Genomic DNA, 26,830 nt, shown 5'->3' with positions numbered 1-26,830 from the left:
TATTTATTTATCTATTTAGTAGCAGAAGTCTTCACTGAAATCAGTGAAGACTTCTGCTTAAAAGTCAATGGCACACTATGGCCCTAACAAAGTGGTAAATTCCATGGTGATATAAATTGCATTTTGTTTTTTTAAGATTTAAAATGCACCTCTCTTAAATCCTGGGAGAAATTTACAACATGCTTGAGAAACTGCATTTTGCCTTAGAACATCATACATAGAACTTTTGAACAACCTATCTTTGTTGTGCACAAGATCTCCATCGGAGTCCCAGTCTTGCTGGTATTGTAACTACATGATGGATGCAGGTGTAAGTTAGGCAGAAAACAACTCTGCTTCCCTGGCATGAAAATAAGAATGATTGCCTTTCCTGGCCATCAGCAGCACACAATGAAGAAGGAGCAGTCATATCAGCCCAGGAGGGAGATGCGCCAAACAGACATACTTGGGCCCCATAAAAATGCCAAGGGTCTAATCCTGACAATTCCACCAGCATATCATCATCATTATCGTAGCATCATCATCATGGCAAGAAACATTTGCTGCCTATGAATACTTACCTGTGCAAGAATATTCTCTGAATGTTTGTTCAAGCATACTTCAGTTGCTTGAATGTTAGTGGAAATCCAACACAATGGGGCTGTGTGTAGACAGGTTGTGATGTTTACCTAATTCTAAAAACCAGAGATACTCCATTGACTCCAGTGCAGATTCTGTGGATTTTCACCAGTGAAACTGAGAACAACGTTTCATCTGTTGAGCCCTGAGTTCACTTACAAGACAGCCAGATTTTGTTGGGCATGATATGGCATGAGTTAATAGGTATGGGTCTGATCCAAAGCCAAATGAAGTAAATGGGAATCTTTAGATGGACTTTAATAGGCTCTGAATCAGACTATAGGTAGGTGGTGTGGGTGCTAATTTTCACCTTTTATAGCCCACTGAATTTGGTGCAAAGACTCCTGTGATAGCTGTGCTCTGACTTTCGTTGGGCTGAACTTGATCCATTCTTTTTTAAATATTGTAACTGCTTATTTTGAATACTTCTACCATTGCCATTTTACTAACTGCTGACAATGAAACAAATAATTTCATAAATACAAAAATAATAGAGAGGGAGAGAGAACACCACTGTAATTACACTGGCTGGAAAACACAGCATTTTTTTCATCAGTCATATGAACTATTCTACACTAGGGTTCACAGTTTAATGTGTTTAATATGACTCACTGAGACAAGTACACAGACAGACAATATAATTTTTCATTGTTGGCATCTGGCTGCTACAGGGTCACTACAATTGTAATAGCTCCCTTGATATGATAGTTCTGTCTCAGCCACATAGTTACTGTGCTGATTTATTTTTTAATCTGTAGGTTTGGTATATGTCAGTGTAAATGTGTCTCAATGTCTTGCATTACCAATTTTGTGTGTGTGTGTGTGTGTGTGCAGCTTTGCAGTTTTCCCCATTTGCTGCTCTTTTGCTATTTCCCCCCTATTTTCCCCCTAGCAGGGTCTCACTGCTCCTGGTAAAAGAATATTTGATGTCTTAAATGCTGTTTTTCAGAGGCAGAGAGAAAGATTAGACAGATCAATAAGTTTGTAGATAGACTAAGAAAACAAAAAGAGAAAAAGTTCCATAAGTTAGAAATGCAGGGGGAGGGTTGGCACATAATTGTCGGGTATATGTTTTTATTTTGTTTTATTACGGTAGCAGCTCAGGACCCAGCCGACTCCTGAACTGCAACATCCCTGCCATTTAACAGTAGGCCTCTCCTGAGAAGAGACCGCCAATCATGACACATGCATTCTTAATCAGTGGTTTTATTTTATTCTGCTGTATTGGCATAGTTTCCTTTTCATCCTTTTTAGTTCCTGTGAAATTCACACACTTTCATCTGTCTGCGAATAAGGTTCAATGCAAAGCTGTCTGTGTATAGCTCCAGTTATGGTAAGAATGGGGAAATGTTTCTACGGTTTATGTTTTGTGGTGGAGATTAAAGAAAGTACAGCATCCCACCTCTTAATAATTTGGTACACTATATGTCAGTATTTTCTGCAGGAATCAAGAGTAAGTATATTAGAAATCGCTGAGGTGTAACTAATTTATTTGATAACTAGGCCAAAAAGAGCATTTGTCTTCAGACAGACACAAAAGTAATACTAAACAGAGTAAGAATGAACCATTCCTACAGTTACTGTGCAGTATCCTCCAGCAACTCAATGCTGTCAGCAAAAGGGTACTAGTTTTTTAAACTCTGCTTCCTGATCCTCTCTCTCTGTCTCAAGAAACTAACTAGGTGTGAGAATTTTGATGAACACTTCAATGTAATTTTACATAATTTAATGTTGCCATGTAAATCTCTTTTATAGGTCCCTTTAGATGGAATTTAATGCGGCAAAAACCTTGTCATCAGAAGGATTAATGTCTGCATTAGCATTTCCGCAATAAAATCTGAAGCTAAGTGGTGGAGGCCACAGACACCTCAAACCTGGATTCTACAGCTCTACATTAAGTGCTGGAGTTTTTATTACTTGCTGTAGGGAAGCCTTTGCCAATGTTTACAAGGAACTGTTTATCCCTGCTTCTCTGGGTCCTGTTTGATGGAGGTCTCCTAACACCACTGCATCCACAACTACAGCAGACTTTAGAAGTACAGACGAGAGAAAATGTTGTCACAATGCCAGGGAGGAGGTCATCCGCCCAGCGGGTCAAACGAGGCTGGGTATGGAATCAGTTTTTTGTGCTGGAGGAATACATGGGCTCTGAACCCCAGTATGTGGGAAAGGTAATTTTTTATTTTTTCTTTAAATGCTGAAGTTACACACAGATAGTAATATAAGCTATAAATGTGTACATTTTAGACAGGATGAATTTTCTCCATCCTTCCCTCCCACTCCCAACTCCCATAAAGTTAAACTGAGTCTTCTGGTGTTATATTTTGTGTATCTAGTGGATCATACAAAATATGAATGCAAAACTGTGCTTAAATTAAATTGAAATTCAGACTGTCCCTCACTTTTCCTGCTGCTTTAAAATAAGTAAATAAATAAATAACCCATATTTTGGTGTTTCGTACATGTTGCCACGTAAGCAAAGAGAACAATAAAGCTATTAATAATTCAGTTTACATACTGTATAGGGATCAGATCTTCAGCTGGTGTAAATTATCATAGCTCCATTTGTTTCTGTGCAGTTATGTTGATTTATATCAGCTGAAAATTAGACCTTATTTGTTAGAATACTAGGGTACAAACAACTCCCCACGTCAGCATATAATTAATGTGAATATCAATATTTTATCCACAAATTTTTAACCCTTACTATCTATGTTCACATCCGACTAATTTTCCTATCCCATGCTTTGGAGATGAAATAAATCTGGGAATTCTGAAACATTTTGGTGTAGTATGTATGACTAAACCTAGTAGGATCTATTATATTGCTGTTCATTGTTAGAATTAAATGTAAGATCAATTTCAGGGGTCGGATTTGGATCTGCCATTCTTGGGCAAAGGGGCAAGCATACTGCCACTTGATCCATACTTAGGTACTGTATGTGTAAACTGTCATTTCTGTGTTTGGGAACTATTACTCACATTAGTTTTTTGGCAAACAATTGCTTTTGGTCTGCTAAGGACAAATCATATTATGATATCATATGCTTCACTTTCTGAGCATTCCTACTGTTGCCATGCATGTCTGACAGGTGGACAGGTTCCCTCATATCACATGATTCAAACAAATATACTAATCTGATGCAGCTCTAGTATTGTGTGTGTGCGTGTGTGCGTGCGTGCTCAGAAACACATACACAATATAAGGACTGCATTATAAGATAAAGTTTGTTTGAGCCATGACTGTTTGTGTGTGTGTGTGTGTGTGTGTGTGTGTGTGTTACACTGATCATTATTTCTTCTGTTGTGCATGAATAAGCTGGCAACCAGCTGGGTGAGGTGGGGGCAATGATGAGAAAAGTGTCTTCAGAAATGAAAGATAAGACACAACCTAAAGTATCAGGCAGCCAATGTTCAGAGTTGCACAGAGGCTGGAGGAGTAGTTAACTGCTCCAATTAAATTTTAGTAGGATACATCAAAATCTGTACGATGCACTGGAAATTGACCAAGTGATGTTTTACCTAATTAATATTTTTCCTCTCTTCTGTTACGCATAAATTCTACTTTGACCACAGGACTTTACTCACTGGAAGTCAGAGGCCAATGATTCGTTCCTTGGGCACTCAAAACTGCCACTGAAATGAGTGTTGGAGTTTTTCTTGCAGCAGAAATGCAGCATCATGCATTGGCTCTCAGCTTATTACTACAGAGATTTTTTTTCCATCATTGTTTTAAATGTAAATAGTTCTGTCTATGTGGGGAATGAATACCATATTCTAACTGTAACCTGAATGATATTTACAACAACTTCACTTCTCTACCATTCCTGCCCCAAGCAAACCCCTCAGAACCAGGGAAAGAAGAATAGAAGACTCCATAAAATCCACTAGGGACTTTGCTTTGCCAATGTAAAGTGGAATATATACAAATATTATAGCTTTGGGCATTAATAAAATCCTAAAATAGAGAGAGAGAAAATTTTGAAATGCAAAATACATATAATGAGGACAAAACACAAAAGGTAACACGGTGAACCTATTTACCTTTCTCCCATCCCCTGCAAAAGCAAACTAATATGATGATAAAATTTGGTCCTTGATGCTGTATCTGAGATGTACTGTACCTATAGTTTCTGGAGTCATGCAGTGTTTAGTGACACCAGGAAAAGGTGCTCACATACTGTAATGATAAGAGTGCTATACAGACATGGATAGATAGACAATGTAGCTTTATATCTTATTGTCTTTTGTATTGGGTTTTTCAAATTACTTTAGGATTGTTTATTTGAGATTGGATGCTTGTTTGACAAATCCTGTCTCAATCAAAGTAGTTGAAAAATCCTGACATACTACAGTGCTGCTGATCGGACACAAGCCTGACCTTCTGAGCACACAGAGGTGGGCAATCCTGCATCTCCTCCCCCTTTTTAAAATGTAAGTAAATAATAAAAGTGATCATCAAATTTGCTACCGTTATACATTATAGTTTATCTTAATTCACTCCTTCCTCAGTCCTATACAGAAAATGCTTGAGAGGAAATCCTATTGCAAGGTTTTATATCACATCAGCTCCTGTGGTACAGGATTACTAAGCTTTCCTCTGTCGCAGCACATAGAGATGCGAACATAGCACTACCATGGCTCATAGATCTTTGTGATCTTATGTAAGATGATTGGCTAATAATTCTAGGCAATTTTAGACTGACAAGGGGATAACTGGGTCATATTAGGCTTGCATGAACAATGGGTAACATTTGTGCATCTTTACTTGTCAAACCAAAAGAACCATTATGGCTAAGGAGCAATATTGGTCATGAGTACAATTTACAGATTAACCAAGTCTGTCTTTAATTCTGAAGTTTTTTTTTTTTAACTGATTCAAGTTGCTGAAAAAAGGAGTTCTTTATCACACATAGGGGTATGGATATAATTGCACTTTAAGATAAGTAATATTGATGCATCTTGAGTACTTAGTGTACACTTTAAGGAAATGTGCCCCTAGTGTGCCACTTCTACCTAGAAGATAAAAATAAAATATGAAGGATCTGCTCGTGGAACACACAATAATTGAGAAAGGGTAATGAATGCCTCATTAACATTGAGGCAGAAAGCACAGATCTGATTCCAGGACATGAAAACTGTTTGAGCTGATCATGTATTGAAACAATGTGTGGTTCTACTTTATGCTTCTTTGCTTGATTTCCCATATAATGTGTATATATACACACCTTTGCCCCAATATAATATGACCCGATATAACAGCGGTTTGCATACAATGCAGCAACTGGTGAGTGCAGGGAGGTTGGGGAAAGGACTCCCCCCATACTCACCTGTGGTGGGAAGGGGAGTGCTGCTGCTGGGAGCTGGTGGAGTGGAGCGGCTGGCGCCGGGCTGCTCCGCTTCCACCACTGCCGGTGAATGTGGGATCTTTCTCCAGTCCCCCACCCCAGCGACACGGCTGGGGCCAGAGCAAGGAAAGTGGAGCGGGCTGGGGTCACGGCACTCTGTTTCCCGCCGCAGGTGAGTGCGGGGGGCATCCGTTCCCCAATCTCCCCACACTCACTGGCAGCAGGAATCGGAACGCCGTGGCTGGGAGCTGGTGGAGTGGAGCGGGCTGGGGCCGGGCTGCTCTGCTTCCTGCCGCTGCCGGTGAGTGCCTGTAAGGGAGCGGGTCAGTCAGGGGACAGGGAGCAGGAGGGGTGGGTTCCTGAAAGTAATTATGGATGGGAGTCTCTGGAGGGGGCAGTCAGGGGACAAGGAGCAGGGGGGCCAAAGCAAGTTTGATATAACGCTGTCTCACCTATAGTGTGGTAAGATTTTTTGGCTCCGGAGGACCGCGTTATACCGGGGTAGAGAGGTGTGTGTGTGTGTATAAAATTAACAGCTCTGTCCTAGATATACAGCTATTACTATACTTTCAGTTGGAGATTCTATCTCTATCTATCATCTCCAACTGAAACTATAATGAATTATAAATATAATCTCCAACTGAAAGTACAGTAAATAGAGTATATATCTAGAGCTGTTATTTAACCTTGGGATGCACACCCAATTGGGAAGAGGATATTCACAGACATTTCCCCACTGGATGATATGAAACTTCCATTAGCGACACAAGGTGGATGAGGTAGTATCTTTTATTGGACCAACTTTCTGTTGGTGAAAGAAGCAAGCTTTTAAGCCACACAAAGGGGAAAAAAACCATAGGCAGGAGTTGTAGACCAAGCTGGATGAGCAAGCATCTCAGAGAGGTGATTAAGAAAAGCAGAAAGCCTACAAGGAGTGGAAGAAGGGTGGGATTAGCAAGGAAAGCTACCTTAGTGAGGTCAGAACATGTAGGGATAAAGTGAGAAAGGCTAAAAGCCATGTAGAGTTGGACCTTGCAAAGGGAATTAAAACCAATAATAAAAGGTTCTATAGCCATATAAATAAGAAGAAAACAAAGAAAGAAGAAGTGGGATCGCTAAACACTGAGGATGGAATGGAGGTTAAGGATAACCTAGGCATGGCCCAATATCTAAATAAGTACTTTGCCTCAGACTTTAATAAGGCTAATGAGGAGCTTAGGGATAATGGAAGGATGACAAACGGGAATGAGGATATAGAGGTGGATATTACCACATCTGAGGTAGAAGCCAAACTTGAACAGCTTAATGGGACAAAATCGGAGGGCCCAGATAATCTTCATCCAAGAATATTAAAGGAACTGGCGCATGCAATTGCAAGCCTGTTAGCAAGAATTTTTAATGAATCGGTAAACTCAGGGGTTGTACTGTATGACTGCAGAATTGCTAACATAGTTCCTATCTTTAAGAAAGGGAAAAAAAGTGATCCGAGTAACTATAGGCCTGTTAGTTTGACATCTGTAGTATGTAAGGTCTTGGAAAAAATTCTGAAGGAGAATGTAGTTAAGGACATTGAGGTCAATGGTAATTGGGACAAGTTACAACATGGTTTTACTAAAGGTAGATCGTGCCAAACCAACCTGATTTCCTTCTTTGAGAAGGTGACAGATTATTTAGACAAAGGAAATGCAGTAGATCTAATTTACCTCGATTTCAGTAAGGCATTTGACACGGTTCCACATGGGGAACTATTAGTTAAATTGGAAAAGATGGGGATCAATATGAAAATTGAAAGGTGGATAAGGAACTGGTTAAAGGGGAGACTCCAACGGGTCGTACTGAAGGGTGAACTGTCAGGCTGGAAGGAGGTTACTAGTGGAGTTCCTCAAGGATCGGTTTTGGGACCAATCTTATTTAACCTTTTTATTACTGACCTTGGCACAAAAAGTGGAAATGTGCTAATGAAGTTTGCGGATGACACAAAGCTGGGGGGTATTGCTAACACAGAGAAGGACTGGGATATCATACAGGAAGATCTGGATGACCTTGTAATCTGGAGTAATAGTAATAAGATGAAATTTAATAGTGAAAAGTGCAAGGTCATGCACTTAGAGATTAATAATAAGAATTTTAGATATACATTAGGGACACATCAGTTGGAAGCAACATAGGAGGAGAAGGACCTTGGAGTATTGGTTGATCACAGGATGACTATGAGCCACCAATGTGATATGGCCATTAAAAAAGCTAATGCGGTTTTAGGATGCATCAGGCGAGGTATTTCCAGCAAAGATAAGGAGGTGTTAGTACCGTTATATAAGGCACTGGTGAGACCTCATCTGGAATACTGTGTGCAGTTCTGGTCTCCCATGTTTAAGAAGGATGAATTCAAACTGGAACAGGTTCAGAGACGGGCTACTAGGATGATCCGAGGAATGGAAAACCTGTCACATGAAAGGAGACTCAAAGAGCTTGGCTTGTTTAGTCTAGCCAAAAGAAGGCTGAGGGGGGATATGCTTGCTCTTTATAAATATATCAGAGGGATTAATATTAAGGAGGGAGAGGAATTATTTAAGCTTAGAACCAATGTAGACACAAGAACAAATGGGTATAAACTGGACACTAGGAAGTTTAGACTTGAAATTAGACGAAGGTTTCTAACCATTAGAGGAGTGAAGTTCTGGAACAGCCTTCCAAGGGGAGTAGTGGGGGCAAAAGACATATCTGACTTTAAGACTAAGCTTGATAACTTTATGGAAGGGATGGTATGATGGGATAGCTTAATTTTGGCAATTGATCTTTGGTTATCAGCAGATAAGTATGCCCAGTGGTCTGTGATGGGATGTTGGATGGGATGGGATCTGAGTTACTGCAGAGAATTCTTTCCTGAGTGCTGACTGGTGAGTCTTGCCCACATGCTCAGGGTTTAGCTGATCGCCATATTTGGGGTCGGGAAGGAATTTTCCTCCAGGGCAGATTGGCAGAAGCCCTGGAGGTTTTTCGCCTTCCTCTGCAGCGTGGGGCATGCATCACTTGCTGGTGAATTCTCTGCAGCTTGAGGTCTTCAAACCACAATCTGAAGACTTCAATAACTCGGACATAAGTTAGGGGTTTGTTATAGAAGTGGATGGGTGGGGTTCTGTGGCATGCTTTGTGCAGGAGGTCAGACTAGATGATCATATTGGTCCCTTCTGACCCTAAAGTCTATAAGTCTATGAGTCTAAAGCTCTTCTTCAAGTCTGGGAAAGGTACTCAGCATCACAGCAAAATGAAATAGATTTTTAGTATAATTACTTACAATATATGCTAAGGGACAATTCAAGTTAGAGTGGCCCGATAACACCTCTGCAGTCATAAGACAAAAAGAGGGGATTAGTGCATTACAGATTGTTGTAATATGCCATGAATCCAGTGTCACTGTTCAGTCCATGATTTTATGTGTCTAGCAGAGTAATGAGTTTAAGCTCCCAGGATCATCTTTTGAAAGTGTTGTGCAGGTTTCCTTTGAGGATGAGGACTTTTAAGTCAGACAGAGAGTGATCGCTTTGTGAAAAGTGTTCGCCCACAGGTGATGGGGTGTTTTTGTCTTTTATCAATTTCCTGTGTGAGTTCATTCAAGATAATAGTGATTCTATACTTTCACCCACATAGTTGTTATTGGGGAATGTAAAGCACTGGATGAGGTACACCATTTGTTGTGATAAGTATGTGTAGGATCCATGAATCTTGAAAAGTGCATTGAGGGGGCTGTTGATCATTGTGGCAGTGGAGATATATCTCAGGTTTTGCATGTGGTGCACAAATGAGTTCTTAAATATTTTCAAAAATCCAACTTTTGCTTTATTTGTAATGATTCTTTAGCATCAAGTTAAAGCTGTATATTTGGGAAACAATTCTTGACTTAGCACTACTTGATTATGTATATATCTTGAAGGTGTTATTAAGTGCATTGGAATGTCCAGGATTTTTCATGTGGCACGTAAGACTATATTTTGTGCTTGGAATTACAGCTTTTGTATCTCTTTCTTCCAGGCAGGATAACAGGACAATTCTCTGATAGGGGCACTGTTGGTTATATTGCTTATTATAGAACTGCAGCACTAACAATATCTCTGTAATTCATAAATAAAAGTTTAATGTGCTTATTAAATCAGCTGCCAATTTCACTAAACATTTAGGGATGACTACTTAATTTTGGAAGCCACTTGGAACAGAACGGAAGAGATTTACAGCAGTAATGTCAGATATTATCAATGCAAACTCTCAATCCAGTTTATGTTGGTTTTCAGGAGACTATTTTAAAAAGTGTCAGGTTGCATTTCAAAAGATAGTTGTAGAAACTGATGGGGATTAGGCTAGTTCACAGTTAGAGAACCTGAAATAGTGCTTAAAGTTGACACATTCAAAGCTGTCCGTAAAGAATTCTCTTGACAACACACTTTGGCCATTGTAAATGGAACAGTAAATCAAAGTTTCAGAAATGCTGTGCCTGCATATTGGACAGTAGTGTGGGAGCACAGTAAGAATCTGCCAGATTTACAGGCTAGAGACGCAGGGAAGTCTGTCTAGCAGTTATCTATAGCAGTTCTAGATTAAAATGCAAATATTATGCCCAGTACTGCCCTGAGTTCTATTTGTGCAAATCACGGGGATTTTTGCATGCTTATTGGATGGTAGAAATAAATCAATTTCATTTGTTGTCCTTGATGTCACTTTCTCGGCATCTTAAAGCATTAAAAATCACATAAACATTATGTGTGTGTGTGTGTATAAGTAAATAATGCTTGTGATTTTTAATGCTTCGAGATGCCAGAAAAGTGACATCAAAGACAACAAATGAAATGGATTTATATATATATGTAAACACAAATGGCAAGATTCTCTCCTCAGACCTCTGTTTGGCACAGAAAGGTGAGATATATGTGGGAACCCTGATCCTCAGGACTAGCTCTAGCGTCAACACAATGTAAAGCTGCTAGCAGGCCTCGGACATAAGGTTCTTAATGGTCCTTATGCCACTGCAGGATAGGTGTAACCCACTATTTCTCCACTATGCCCTCTCTGCATTCAGTCATGCCCCTGCTGCTCCCTCTACACCAGTGTGGGAAGGGAGATGTCCACACCAGGGAGCCATAGAGGAAATTCTCTTTATGGTTCCTGATAATCTGGCCAACAAACATGAAATTTGAACACTGGACTATACACATTCTTAATGGGAAATGAGTTGCTGGCATCAGTCCATTTAATGATGGACAGATATCAATATTACAAAAATCACCAGCATGTTTGGTGCCTGTGTTGGCAGGCTCAGAAGAGATACCAAGGACAGAATGTTCCAGGAGAGTGAACTGTCCTTTCTCATTCAGGCTGATGTCTCCAAAACAAAACAAAATAGGAAAAGAAGCTTGAACCGCATGTGCTATAATTCTCCTCTAGATAAACAGAAGATTTCTGGTTCTGGGACGCTTAATCTGACACTGTTTACAAACACTGCATTCACTTGAAGGAAATAAAACAATACAATTAAAAGGAAGATAAGTCCGTATTTTGAAACCATATTGCCCTTTAAACAAAAATCTTAGTCTAAATCTTTATTGAGGCATGTGCTGTGGCTAATCTTGATTTTCTTTTAAATTATATGTGTAATAGATTTCTATTGTTGAGTAATACCATGGTAACATTTCATTTGCCAACTGTCACTCAGCTTTTGTGCTAGCACATCTGATTCAAAACTCACGAATGAGACCAGGCTACTGAAAAAAGAAATAGGAAGCACTCTCTGTATCATTCCCATTAGTCATTCATATGATGTCACTTTCAAGGAGATAAAAGAGATGATGTTCCATGGACTATTGCTTATGACATATGTTAATTCAGTCCCTTGAGAAGGACATCCCAGTTACTCACTTGTTGGATATAAAGGATTGTGGGCAAATTGCATTTAAAGTTAAATGAACAGCTTCAGAACAGCAGTAGTTCTATTAATAAGCTATTCAGCATGTTTTCTGACCCCACCAGAAACTCTCAGCCATTTCAACCCCATGGATGACATTTCCCACAGATTTCAGTGGGAGATGAACCAATGTACTGGAGGTTAAAATTGAGACCCTTGTTTTGTAGTTTAGATGCTTCTGTTCAGTTAGGGTGTGTCTAAACAGCAGCCAGGCTGTGATTTACATCTCATGTACACATACCCACACTAACTGAAATCTAGCTAGATTGCTAAAAATAGAAGTGAGGTCAAGACAATGAGGGCTGCAGAAGCAAGTACATTCCCGGGGGTTCAGGGGGAATTGTGTAGCCCACACTGAAGCCAATGACATCACATCCTCCCTGCTGTTTTTAGTGAGCTAACTAGAGGTCAGCACAGGTATGTCTACAGAAGCTGCAAAACACATCTCCAATTACGTTTAGATAAACCTTTAATCAGTGATGTTCTTTCTTAGCTACGTGCCTCTTGTGGATATTGTTGTGATGATTGCTTTGTTCCTAACACATATACTTTCTTTTAAGAATATATGAGACATTAATAATACTTAGCACTTTTAGTCTTCAAAGGGTTTAAAAAATCAGGTAATTCTCACAATGTCCCTGTGAAGTTAACTGGCAGAGCAGCAGTATCCCAGTTTTAGATATGGAAAAATTGAGGAAGAGAGGTTCAGCAGCTTGCTCAAGATCACAGAGGGAATCAGCACTGGGATTAGAACTCATGTGACTATCCTCAGACCATTTGACCTCCCCTCTCTCCTTTAATATTAAATAGTGAAAATTGGAAGATTTTGAAAGTTTTGCATCTAATTCATTGCATAAAGTACACAAGACTCACAATATATTTGACAAATGCACATGAAATTGTGGGATGGAATTTTGTAAAGTGGATCTGTAGAAATACATAAACTCCCAGTAGCAACGTAAATTTGCTTTGAATGTTTCCCTTTGTAAGTCTATCTTTTGTATGAATTTCATAAAGACACAGTATCAGTGAAACATGTCGTAAAGGACTGTGAGTTAAATATAACACACTTGTTGCTGCTGTTGTTGATCTAGTGGATTTGCTTCTTTAATGCTTGACATCAGGCAGTTTATGTGGAAAATTAGAAACCCAGGTATCTATCACAGCAACAGTTTCTGCCTGTGGTTTTTATACTGCTAAGAATTACCTAAAGTATGTGGTGATCAAACAAACCAGATGAAACCTTCATTTTAATTTGTTTCAGGAACGGACAAAAATTTGACTTATGATGTGAGGGAGACCCAGGTGGAATGGGAGGACAAATTCTTTGAGTTGGGACACACTTTTTGATAGAGGTAAAGGGGGCTGATCAATGATCATTCCTCATACACTAAGGAGGTCACAAAAGAGAGGGGTTACAGTTGTGAGGCATCAGCAATCAATGGTGATATGGAATTCAGTCAGAGGTAGCAGAGTGTGTTATGACTGTGAGGACTATTCAGTGGTTTCCCCGCTTGGTGGCAACAGATCTCATGAGATATCTAGACATAAACTACTAGATGATGCTGAGGATAAGCCTGTGGTTGTGATCTAAGGATGTGTAAGAGAGAGTTCATGGAAGCTAAATTTAGATGACTAGTGTCATAACCTTAGTCCCAGATTTGGACCTTAGCGTCCAAAATATGGGGGTTAGCATGAAAACCTCCAAGCTTAGCTACCAGCTTGGACCTGGTACCTGCTGCCACCACCCAAAAAAATTAGAGTGTTTTGGGGCACTCTGGTCCCTCTGAAAAACCTTCCCTGGGGACCCCAAGACCCAAATCCCTTGAGTCTCACAACCAAGGGAAATAATCCTTTTTCCCTTCCCCCCTCCAGGTGCTCCTGGAGAGATACACAGACACAAGCTCTGTGAAACTACACAGAGGGACTCCCCCTCTCCGTTCCCAATCCTGGAAACAAAAGTACTTTCCTATTTCCCCAGAGGGAATGCAAAATCAGGCTAGCGATCCAACACACAAATCTCCCCTTGATTTCTTCCTCCCACCAATTCCCTGGTGAGTACAGACTCAATTTCCCTGAAGTAAAGAAAAACTCCAACAGGTCTTAAAAGAAAGCTTTATATAAAAAGAAAGAAAAATAAGTACAAATGTTCTCTCTGTATTAAGATGATACAACACAGGGTCAATTGCTTAAAAGAATATTGAATAAACAGCCTTATTCCAAAAGAATACAAATCAAAGCACTCCAGCACTTATATTCATGCAAATACCAAAGAAAAGAAACCATATAACTTACTAGCTGATCTCTTTGTCCTTACACTTAGAAACAGAAGACTAGAAAGTAGAACTACTTCTCCAAAGCTCAGAGAAAGCAGGCAGACGGAAAACAAAGACTCAGAGACACAATTCCCTCCACCCAAAGTTGAAAAAATCCGGTTTCCTGATTGGTCCTCTGGTCAGGTGCTTCAGGTGAAAGAGACATTAACCCTTAGCTATCTGTTTATGACACGCCCCCCAAATTGCAGACAGTGGGGAAGCTCACTGGCGGCGATTTCCTTCTAGAACTTGAAAATAAACAGATTAATACAACACATAGACCTTTACATATACTCCTAAGTATATAACTAACAGACTTCTACATTTTAAGAACACTTTTTAACTACTGAATTCTGGGAAACTCTCACGGGAGAGTGCATCAGCTACTTTGTTAGAAGCTCCTGTGATGTGTTGAATTTCAAAATCAAAATCTTGGAGAGCTAAACTCCAACGAAGAAGTTTCTTGTTGTTCCCCTTGGCAGTATGAAGCCACTTTAGTGCAGCATGGTCAGTTTGTAGTTGGAACCGCCGTCCCCAAACATATGGGCGTAGCTTTTCCAGGGCGTACACAATGGCATAGCATTCCTTCTCACTGACTGACCAGTGACTTTCCCTCTCAGACAGTTTCTTGCTGAGAAACACGACAGGATGGAAGTTGTGATCTGTTGCTTCCTGCATGAGCACTGCTCCTATACCACGCTCAGATGCATTTGTGGTTACTAGGAATGGCTTGTCAAAATCCGGGGCCCTGAGCACAGGGTCCGACATGAGCGTTGCCTTAAGTTGGGTAAAGGCCTTTTGACACTCATCAGTCCACTTAACTGCATTTGGCTGGGTCTTTTTGGTCAGGTCGGTCAGTGGGGCAGCGATTTGGCTGTAGTGTGGTACAAATCGCCTGTAGTATCCGGCCAAGCCTAAGAAGGATTGGACCTGCTTCTTGGACCGTGGGACAGGCCACTTTTGGATAGCATCTACCTTGGCCTGTAGGGGGTTTATGGTTCCTCGACCCACCTGGTGCCCCAGGTAAGTCACTCTGTTTTGGCCTATTTGACACTTTTTGGCCTTAACAGTTAGTCCTGCCTGCCTGATGCGCTCAAAGACCTTTTCCATGTGTAGTAGGTGTTCGGGCCAGGAGTCTGAAAAAATGGCCACATCATTGAGGTAGGCAACTGCAAATTCTCCCAGTCCAGCTAGTAGACCATCTACCAGCCTCTGGAAGGTGGCGGGTGCATTTCGAAGGCCGAAAGGAAGGACATTGAATTCATACACCCCCGCATGGGTGACGAATGCTGACCTCTCCTTGGCAGGTTCATTTAGCGGTACTTGCCAGTACCCCTTGGTTAAGTCTATTGTAGAGATGAACTGGGCACGTCCCAACTTTTCCAATAGCTCATCGGTACGTGGCATTGGATAGTTGTCCGGACGAGTTACAGCATTTAGCTTACGGTAGTCTACGCAAAAGCGTATTTCCCCATCTGGTTTGGGTACCAGAACCACTGGAGATGCCCATGCACTGGTAGATGAGCGGATTATACCCATCTGTAGCATGTTCTGGATCTCCCGTTCTATAGCAGCTTGGGCATGAGGAGACACTCGGTAGGGTGGGGTTCTGATTGGGTGAGCATTACCTGTATCAATGGAGTGGTATGCCCGTTCAGTCCGTCCTGGGGTGGCTGAGAACAATGGGGCGAAGCTAGTGCACAGCTCCTTGATTTGTTGCCGCTGCAGACGTTCCAGGGTGGTTGAGAGGTTCACCTCTTCCACGCCACCGTCTTTTTTCCCGTCGTAGTAGACACCGTCAGGCCACTCAGCATCATCTCCCTGGACTGTAAACTGACAAACCTGTAAGTCTCTGGAATAGAAAGGCTTGAGAGAATTAACATGGTACACTTTAGGCTTTAGTGAGGAATTGGGAAATGCTATGAGGTAGTTTACAGCTCCCAGGCGCTCTTGGACCGTGAATGGCCCTTCCCATGATGCTTCCATCTTATGGGCCTGTTGCGCCTTCAAGACCATAACCTGGTCTCCTACCTTGAAGGAACGTTCTCTGGCATGTCTGTCATACCAGGCCTTTTGCTCTTCTTGAGCATCTTTTAGGTTCTCTCTAGCAAGGGCTAAAGAGTGTCAGAGGGTGCTTTGTAGGTTGCTTACAAAGTCCAGAATGTTAGTTCCTGGAGAAGGCGTAAACCCCTCCCATTGCTGCTTCACCAACTGTAATGGCCCCTTAACCTCGTGACCATACACAAGTTCAAATGGTGAAAACCCTAAACTGGGATGTGGTACAGCCCTGTAGGCAAACAGCAACTGCTGCAACACTAGGTCCCAATTATTGGAGAATTCGTTGATGAATTTTCGTATCATGGCCCCCAAAGTTCCATTGAACCTTTCCACCAGGCCATTGGTTTGATGGTGGTACGGGGTGGCAACCAAGTGATTCACCCCATGAGTTTCCCACAGTTTTTCCATGGTCCCTGCCAGGAAATTAGACCCTGAATCTGTAAGGATGTCAGAGGGCCAACCTACCCTGGCAAAGATGTCTGTTAGGGCCAGGCACACAGTGTTAGCCCTGGTGTTGCCTAGAGCGACTGCTTCTGGCCATCGGGTAGCAAAGTCCACTAAAGTCAGTACGTACTGCTTTCCTCTGGGCGTCTTTTTTGGGAAAGGGCCCAGAATATCCACAGCTACTCGCTGAAATGGGACCTCAATTATGGGGAGTGGCTGGAGAGGGCCCTTGACCTGGTCTTGAGGCTTTCCCACTCTTTGGCATACCTCACAAGACCGGACCTACTTGGCAACGTCCTTGCCCATCCCCTCCCAGTGGAAGGACTTCCCCAACCGGTCTTTGGTTCTGTTCACCCCAGCATGGCCACTGGGATGATCATGGGCTAAGCTTAAGAGCTTCCCCCGGTACTTAGTTGGAACCACCAACTGTTTTTGCGGCTGCCATTCTTCCCGGTGTCCACCAGAAAGAATTTCCTTGTATAAAAGTCCTTGGTCTATAACAAACCGGGATCGATTAGAAGAGCTGAGAGGCGGTGGGGTGCTCCGTGCCGCCGCCCATGCTTTCTGAAGGCTGTCATCTGCTTCCTGCTCAGTCTGGAACTGTTCCCTTGAGGCTGGGGTCACCAGTTCTTCCTCAGACTGTGGACTTGGGCTTGGTCCCTCTGGAAGCGATGTAGGTGATGGGGTTGTTTCCGTTGCTGGTGAACCGCTCTCCGCTGGTGCACCTGAGGGTATTTCAGGCTCCGGCTGAGCCTTTTGGGTATGGCTGTCTGTTGCTTCTGCCAGTTTTGGCTCGCTGGCGCCCTCTGGCGTTGAGTTTGAAGATGGGGTTGCACTTGCTGGTGCTGGTTGCTGTTCCAGTTCCGGGCCTGGGACAGGAGGTGCTGTGGCTGTTTCAGTGGTTGGCATGGAATCCGGGTCCACTACCTCTGTCTGGGTCTCTGGTAACACAGACGGGGCCTCTGTGGACGGCTCAGGAACAGGAATGGGTCTGGAAGCTTGCCTGGTTTGGCTACGTGTAACCATTCCCACTCTCTTGGCCCGCCTCACCTGGTTGGCCAAGTCTTCCCCCAGTAGCATGGGGATAGGATAATTGTCATAGACTGCAAAAGTCCAAATTCCTGACCAGCCTTTGTACTGGACAGGCAGTTGAGCTGTAGGCAAGTCTACAGCTTGTGACATGAAGGGGTAAATTGTAACTTTGGCCTTTGGGTTGATGAATTTGGGGTCAACGAAGGATTGGTGGATAGCTGACACTTGTGCCCCCGTGTCTCTCCACGCAGTAACCTTCTTTCCGCCCACTCTCAAATTTTCCCTTCGCTCCAAGGGTATTTGAGAGGCATTCGGGCCTGGGGATCTTTGGGGTGATGGTGGTGTAATGAATTGCACTCGCATGGTGTTCTTGGGACACTTGGCCTTGATATGTCCCAGTTCATTACACTTAAAGCATCTTCCATCTGATGGGTCACTGGGCCGAGGTGAGTTACTGGAGACTGGTGAGGTTGAAGGGTAGGGTATCTGTGGCTTTACTTGGGTGGTATGTGGGGTCTTTGGCTGTCCTCGGTTGTAGGGTTTATGGTCTGTGTGCCCCCTGGGGTAATCGTTCCCCTTGACAGTAGCTTTCTTGCTTTCTGCCAGTTCCATCCATTTGGCTCCAATCTCCCCCGCCTCAGCGATATCTTTGGGATTTCCATCTTGTATGTACCGTGTGATGTCTTCAGGAACACCATCCAAGAACTGTTCCATTTGTATGAGGAGGTTTAGTTCTTCCAAGGTTTGAATGTTGTTTCCTGTTATCCAGGCCTCATAGTTTTTTGCAATGTAGTAGGCGTGTTTGGGAAATGACACCTCGGGTTTCCACTTTTGGGTTCTGAAGCGCCGACGGGCATGATCTGGGGTTATCCCCATCCTGTATCTGGCCTTGGTTAGAAAAAGTTTATAGTCATTCATTTGGTGCTTAGGCATTTCAGCTGCCACCTCTGCTAAAGGTCCACTGAGCTGTGACCTCAATTCTACCATGTACTGGTCTTCGGGGATGTTGTACCCAAGACAGGCTCTTTCAAAATTTTCCAAGAAGGCCTCGGTGTCATCACCTGCCTTGTAGGTGGGAAATTTCCTGTGCTGTGGAGCAATATTTGGCGCCGGGTTGTTAGGGTTGGCTGGCACAGGCATCCCAGCTTTTGCCAACTCCAGTTCATGTTTTCTCTGTTTTTCCTTCTCTTCATTCTCTTTTTGTTGTTTTTTCCATTTCTTTTTGTTGTTTTTCCATTTCACGGTGGTGGGCCGCCTCCTCTTCTTCTTGCTTCCTTCTGTGGGCCAACTCTTCTTCTGCTTGTTTCCTTCGGTAGGCTACCTCTTCTTCTTCTAGTTTTCTTTTGTGTGCTGCCTCTTGGGCTGCCTGTTCTCTTTGGAAGGCTGCCAGTTTGATGCTTTCTTCCTTTTTTTTCAGCTCCAGTTGTCGCCTGTGTTCAGCTTCTTTGAATTGCTCTTCGGCCTCAATTTTTGCCTTAGAAGTCATGATTTCTGTTTTCTTGTGTTGGGGTGCCCTCCGGTGTTTATCTTCTGAACTGCAGGTTCTCTGTTGCCTCCTGAAGTCTGCCTAGCAACAGTGCCTTTAGCTAATTTTCCTTTTCTCTCTCTAGCTAATGTTCAATGAAGGGAAACCAGAAAAACCACTTTATTTGCATGCCTATAAGTGCTGGTACTTGCCTCCTAATGGGAGGGCTATTGCATGACAAAAGACCCTTAACATGCAAGCCACAAACTGCGAGAGAGAGCAGAAAAAAAAAATTCTCTCTGGTTCCCTTTTAAAACCAACTGCTTCTCTCTGCTAAAAAGCCCTTAGCAGAGAAAAGAAAAATACAATATTTCCACTGGCTTCTGGATTCTGTCTATCCCGTAACCGCTGCTACACCATGTCATAACCTTAGTCCCAGATTTGGACCTTAGCGTCCAAAATATGGGGGTTAGCATGAAAACCTCCAAGCTTAGCTACCAGCTTGGACCTGGTACCTGCTGCCACCACCCAAAAAATTAGAGTGTTTTGGGGCACTCTGGTCCCTCTGAAAAACCTTCCCTGGGGACCCCAAGACCCAAATCCCTTGAGTCTCACAACCAAGGGAAATAATCCTTTTTCCCTTCCCCCCTCCAGGTGCTCCTGGAGAGATACACAGACACAAGCTCTGTGAAACTACACAGAGGGACTCCCCCTCTCCGTTCCCAATCCTGGAAACAAAAGTACTTTCCTATTTCCCCAGAGGGAATGCAAAATCAGGCTAGCGATCCAACACACAAATCTCCCCTTGATTTCTTCCTCCCACCAATTCCCTGGTGAGTACAGACTCAATTTCCCTGAAGTAAAGAAAAACTCCAACAGGTCTTAAAAGAAAGCTTTATATAAAAAGAAAGAAAAATAAGTACAAATGTTCTCTCTGTATTAAGATGATACAACACAGGGTCAATTGCTTAAAAGAATATTGAATAAACAGCCTTATTCCAAAAGAATACAAATCAAAGCACTCCAGCACTTATATTCATGCAAATACCAAAGAAAAGAAACCATATAACTTACTAGCTGATCTCTTTGTCCTTACACTTAGAAACAGAAGACTAGAAAGTAGAACTACTTCTCCAAAGCTCAGAGAAAGCAGGCAGACGGAAAACAAAGACTCAGAGACACAATTCCCTCCACCCAAAGTTGAAAAAATCCGGTTTCCTGATTGGTCCTCTGGTCAGGTGCTTCAGGTGAAAGAGACATTAACCCTTAGCTATCTGTTTATGACAACTAGAATAAAGGCTGCTTGTGTCTGTAGTGTGTTTCCGTAAAATGCTTCTGTTTGTACATGCAGGTTCAGACAGATGTGGGATTGTCAGAAGCACAATGAATGGATAAAATGTTGGTGTGAAGAAGGAGGATTTAAAAGCACTTGGAAACTTTGTGGATCAGTAAGAGTGTATGCATAAGGGATGGGCTCTAATTTTACCAAAGTGGAACATGACTGCTGGCAGAGATGATTTGCAAAGTCTGAAGGGGATTTTAATCTAGATGCTGAGGAAAAGCTAACAGATATTGAGGAACACTCAGTTTAGACATAGACATCTGGTAATCTAAAAACAACTCTGTATCCAATAAAGGATTAAAAGAGAAATTATATCAGAACTGAAGGAGGAACAGGTTGAGATCACGGAATTAAATTCTGGAATACCAGAAGAGTGTCAGGCTAGGGAGATAAAAATAGTTAGACAGCTAAAAATAAAAATGAATAAATGTCCCACCGTCCCTATATCAGTGCAAGAATCTTATACGTAAGAACTAGGGTTTCTTGAAATAGAAGGCGGTCATAACTTAATAGGAATTACTGAAACATGATGAGATGATACAAATCAATAGGATACCATAATACTGCCCTATAAACTATACCTAAAAGATTTAATAGAATCTAGTGAGATGCAATTCAGAATAGATCATACAGTAGAATTTTTATAGATATAAATCTAAAATAATAAGAATTCAGATATACTAGTAATGTTATTCTGCTGGCTTCAGTGTCACCAAAGGATACCGAGTGCACAATGTTTTTACAAACACAGCATTTTGTAGTTCCAACTCAGAAAAGAGGTGCCAGATAGAAGGTCTGCCGCCTAAATACTCTGAGATTGGGATAGTGGCTGGACTCTGTCCAGAATCTTAACACATCCCAGGGGATCCAGAGCACAGAGGATTGGGTTCCCCTCACAGCCATCCTAAAGGTGTCCAGGAAGGGGAACTCACTAGGATCTGTGACCAAGAACATCTTCCAATTCTCTCTGAAATCCGTGAAAGTTGAAGGTGTTTAAGACTTTGCAGGTTGGGCCCAAGGTGGATGTCATGTCTCCATGCTGCTATCTTGATTACAATGTTTCTATTCTTCTTATCTATTTAAATATTTAGATTTTTATATCAAATCCGGCTCTGTGATATCCTACATCTTTTATGATAGATTCTGCACTCTTAGATAGTGTAGTCTTATTTATGATGCCAATGGGATGACTCATGAAAAGAGGCCTACTCAACATGAGTAAGGATCAAACTCTGGCCCCTGTGTTTGTTCTTGATACAATAAATAGCAATAAGAAAGAGGAAGTAAACATAAGAACACATGTCTTCTATTTGCTTCTGTGGAAGAACTTTTGGTTTATTTGGTAATTTGAAAGGGTCTATAAGAGGTGTTGGAGTTTCCCACAACATTCTCTGGATCATCCTTTTAAATATTTTTTCTAGGCTCACTTGCTGGTGATGTTCTCCCAAATCCTTTCCCTTCTGCTACTTGAAGTACTGTATAGTAGATGATAATGGATGTTCACTAAAGGCCTAATCTTGTAGGTTACTGAGTACCCTTTTGGAGGTACTGAGCACTTCTCATATCACAGACGCTTAGATTTAATGTATTTTAAACAAATCACGCTTTGAAACTCACGTGCAGTTAAAAATAAATGCAACTAATTTACATAACTAACATCAATGTTTTGTGAATCTTTATGAGGAAAACTCCAAAACACAAATTAAACACCAGATAATTTTGCCATTAATATGTGCCGGATGTATGGATTGAGTAAACATTCTTGTCTATAAGGGACGTTTATACTAGACTTCTGATTTTCTGTACTCCTATGGCTGTTTAAAAATGTACTCTGATGCCCAGTTCCCAGGTGCTCTTTTAAGAAGCTTGAGGGGAGGCTTAATCATAATGATTTTTTTTTCTGTGTAAAGATAGTGAAAGTGGGGCATGTCAATAAACTTGTTTTAATTAGAAAAGGACACTCTTTTAAACTCTGGCTATGGCCATAAGCAAAAAATAATCCCTGGAAAATATGTTAAATCACTGAGTTGAGAAGATGCCAATGTTCTATTAGGGTCCTGCTAGTCATGTTGCTTCTCAGCAGTGATGAACTAGCAAGTTGTTAACCAGCTTGGAGCCCTAGACCATATTCTGAAATATTCTATTCAGTTTAATGTAAATATGGAGTATAATGCTGCTGAAGACTGTGGGGTTTGTGGGTGCTTAGCACCTTTGAAAATGAGGTCATTTTTAATTTTGGTGCCAAAGTATAGATTTTAATCACCAAGTCTGAAAATATTGAGTGGTGTGTGGGTGTGTGTATACACACACATACATACACATATTTATAACTTGCATGCACAGTAATCCATTAGGGAGGTGTAGTGAACCTTCTTCTCTACGCATTCTGATCAATCATCATCATCACCATTTGTATTGTGAGGAACCTTCTGTTTGTTCTTGCAGTAAATTTTCCTCTTGAAAGCCAGAAAAAAATCTCATTTCAATGATTAGGGCAATGTACAAATCTTGAACACTTTTTTGAGACAATAATAAAATCCAGTTAATAGCCCTTAGTTGTCAACACCAGCTGTATCAATCTGACAGCAGGTAACTGCTTCTAGTTTAACCCTGATTGATGCCAGTGGTAGAGACCTTGAATAAATCGATTAATGTCTGTGGACTCAGAATAAGATTCACACATAATCCTAATTAATTCTGGCAGCTGGCATTCGAGCAGCTTAACAGCTGTCATAAATATACTGCAAAGATGAAACAATGACCAGTTTCCTTTCAGTAAAATACACATTGCAGTTTTGTCAAGAAATAGAAAGTCATAGAACTAACTTAAAATACTTGCTTTTCATGAATAACTCTTGTGCTCTGCGGACTAGTTTCATATACCTTAAAAATTAAATGGACACAAAACAATCCTTACCTATGGTTTTTTTGTTGTTTTTTTTAAGGGGGGGAGGGTGTTAAAAAACTTGTTATATTTTACACAAAATATGAAGTAAAGCTTGACTGATTTGATTTGCTCACATAATACTACAGTATTCCAGTTGCAAATACTATGGGAGATTTATAGGGTCTGATTCTTGACTACTTTGTGTCCCTAAATAATAATTTATACCTGTGCAAACTGGATATAAATTGCTGCTACTTGTATGCTGTGTCATTTTCCACCCATTTTGCACATGTATAAATTATGGGTGCAAGACAGTGGAGAATCAGGTCCATAAATATTTTATTGGTTCATGTAAAAAAAAAAAAGACACAAACATTACTGTAAGGTTTTGTATAAGTATTTTATATATATTTGAAAATGTACCACATGAAAATTCCCTAATATTGCACTTATTCCTATCTCTCTATAAAATGTAAGCATTCATATAGGTATGTCGTCTCTGAATATCTCAGTCATTGTCCTCGCATTCCCGGATGGGGAACTGAGGAAGAGGGTAGATTCATGGACTTACCCAAGGTCATTCAGGAAGTCTGTGTCAGAACCATGTCCAGGTCTCCTGAGTCATAGTCCAATGCTCTGTATAGACCATCCTTCCTACCTCCCATCTGTACTGTAGTTAGAAAGCCAAATTCAGTACAGTGGCACGGGGTATATACATCAGTGCAGAATTTGGCCTTGTGTTTTTCATTCACGTTTAATGCTTTGTTTTATTAATTGTCTTACCAAAAAGAGTGTGTTATGTGAATAACGGCCTACAATTTGGTGGTTGGCAACTATCCTAGTGAGAATATATGCCCTGTTGAAAATGAAATAAAAGGCTTATTGAGGAGGTTTCTTTAAATCCAGTAATTATGGTTCTTATTAGATTCAGTGAACAGCTTCTAAGTCAGGCAACTTGATAGTAACACTACCAAATTTACAACTGCAAGGTGAACTAAGCTCCCGGGAGTGAAGGAGGGGGGAAGAGAGGGAAGTTGTCATCTCCAACAAGTCTACATGTATGAATCATCAAACTAAACTACATTAGTATTAGAAGAACAAGAGAAAAATATACAATAAAAAAGTACTGTGCCCTTAAAATCATAATAGTCTACTCATTCTTTTCCTTTACACTTCATATTGTGTCTTTAGCTTTTCCCCTTATTTTGCTTGGATAAGTTGCCTTGTATTTATCTTCTGTAAGAGGTGTCCAACTTCCCAAAGTTGATTCTACAGTATTTGAATAATTGTTTGCTAAACATATGTCATAAACAGATAGCTAAGGGTTAATGTCTCTTTCACCTAAAAAAAAAAAGTATCCTGAAACACCTAACCAGAGGACCAATCAGGAAACCAGACTTTTTGCAACTCTGGGTGGAGGGAAGTTTGTGTCTGAGTTCTTTGTCTTCTGCCTAAATCGCTCTCAGCTAGAGAAGGATTTTTTGTATTTCCTGCTTTCTAATCTTCTGTTTCCCAGTTGTAAGTACCAAAGATCAGATAGGGGTTTTTTATGTTCTTTTGTATTTACATGTCTATAGTTGCTGGAGTGCTTTAAATTGTATTCTTTTGAATAAGGCTGTTTATTCATATTTCTTTTAAGCAATTGACCCTGTATTTGTCACCTTAATACAGAGAGACCATTTGTATGTATTTTTCTTTCTTTTTTATATAAAGCTTTCTTTTAAGACCTGTTGGAGTTTTTCTTTAGGGAGGAACTCCAGGGAATTGGGTCTGCAGCTCACCAGGGAATTGGTGGGAGGAAGAAGTCAGGGGAAAATCTGTATGTGTTAGATTTACTAGCCTGACTTTGCATTCACTCTGGGTGAGGGGGGAAGAGAGATTGACTCTCAGTAATTCTGTTCTCCAGGCTGGGAACGGGGAGGGTGGAATCCCTCTGTTTAGATTCACGGAGGTTGCTTCTGTGTATCTCTCCAGGAATACCTGGAGGCGGGGGAAGGGAAAAGGTTTATTTCCCTTTGTTGTGAGACTCAAGGGATTTGGGTCTTGGTGTCCCCAGGGAAGGTTTTTGGGGGGACCAGAGTGCCCCAAAACACTCTAATTTTTTGGGTGGTGGCAGCAGTACCAAGTCCAAGCTGGTAACTAAGCATGGAGGTTTTCATGCTAACCCCCATATTTTGGACGCTAAGGTCCAAATCTGGGACTAGGTTATTGACAGGCACAACTGATCATTTTGTTAAATAATCTTCAAGTGTTACTAATAGCAACTTCTGGAAACAATCACATATGTAATGAGCCATCCAATCACTATTTGATCAATGGTATTACCTTTCCAACAAACTATGGGCTTGTCTACACTTAAACTACTGCAGCAGCACCACTGCAGTGCTTCAGTGCTACCTAGGACCTACATAGGACACTACTTATGCTGACAGGAAGGGTTTTCTCCAGAGGTGGTAACTAGGTCAATGGGAGAGATATCCCAACAGTTTAGCACTCTCTATACTGAGGGTTAGTTCGACTTAATTGTCTCACTCAGAGATGTGGATTTTTCATACTCCTGAGAGAGAGACGTAGTTATACTGACTTACTTTCCTAGTATAGCTCGGCCTACAGTTATATAGTTTTTGAAAAAAGTCTTTATTTTGTATTGTTATTGTCCTGTATAATTGGAAAATAATGGTTGTATACTCAATATGAGTACATTATGCAAATGCCACAAGTCAGCTGTTTTATAGAAAAGAAGTATTTACTAACTAGCAGCACATAATCCACAAAACTAGAAATAAGAGCTAATTCATTCCATTTATGGATGTCAGCTCCATTTTTATTATTATTACCAATGGAGAAATCCATATATTAGTGTAAGCCAGATGAATAGGCACATTTTTTGCTTTAGTAGTTAGTCTCCAGTGTAACTAAAGTAGCTTGCACTGCAGGAAGAAATAAGTTAAAAAAAGAAATACATGCAAAATTATGCAAAGACTTTGCTAATCCATTGATATTATATCATGATTATGTATTTAAATAGCTGAAGTTATTTACAGTCTTAATGTGCATGGGTGATATAAACTAAAGGACAGGATGAACAAAGGCCCAAAACAGTGCCTGTGCAAGAGATAATGGTGACATTTGTCAAAGTGTTGCCAATATCCTACACATGCATTTTACAGAATCTGTGTTCAGTTAGAGATAAGGATATAAATTTTCATTCCCCCCATCGAATTCCACTTCATTTCATGATCTGCTAGCACTAATTTTATAAGCAGTCAATAATAAATGTATATTCTTACTTAAGGAGAAGATACCATACATTGTAATTTAGATGTAAACTAAAGGAATAGTCACCGATGCATTGAGTTGTATGCTGGACT

The 26,830-nt window shown here is 41.0% G+C and overlaps 1 protein-coding gene across 2 annotated transcripts in view; it reads left to right on the top strand.

Moving 5' to 3' along the window:
- CDH12 (cadherin 12) overlaps nucleotides 1–26,830 on the top strand; it is a 919,272-nt gene that overhangs the window by 678,693 nt on the left and 213,749 nt on the right. For both annotated transcript variants that reach the window (XM_050937418.1, XM_050937417.1), the window contains one exon: nucleotides 2,374–2,789. In XM_050937418.1, the coding sequence (XP_050793375.1) occupies nucleotides 2,559–2,789 (231 nt within the window). In that variant the 5' untranslated portion in view covers nucleotides 2,374–2,558. The remainder of the gene's footprint in view (nucleotides 1–2,373; nucleotides 2,790–26,830) is intronic.

Source organism: Gopherus flavomarginatus, chromosome 2 (genome assembly GCF_025201925.1).
Source record: "Gopherus flavomarginatus isolate rGopFla2 chromosome 2, rGopFla2.mat.asm, whole genome shotgun sequence".
Taxonomy (NCBI): Eukaryota; Metazoa; Chordata; order Testudines; family Testudinidae; genus Gopherus; species Gopherus flavomarginatus.
Note: the sequence above shows the minus strand (reverse complement) of the source record. Positions and strands in the feature narration are given on the sequence as shown.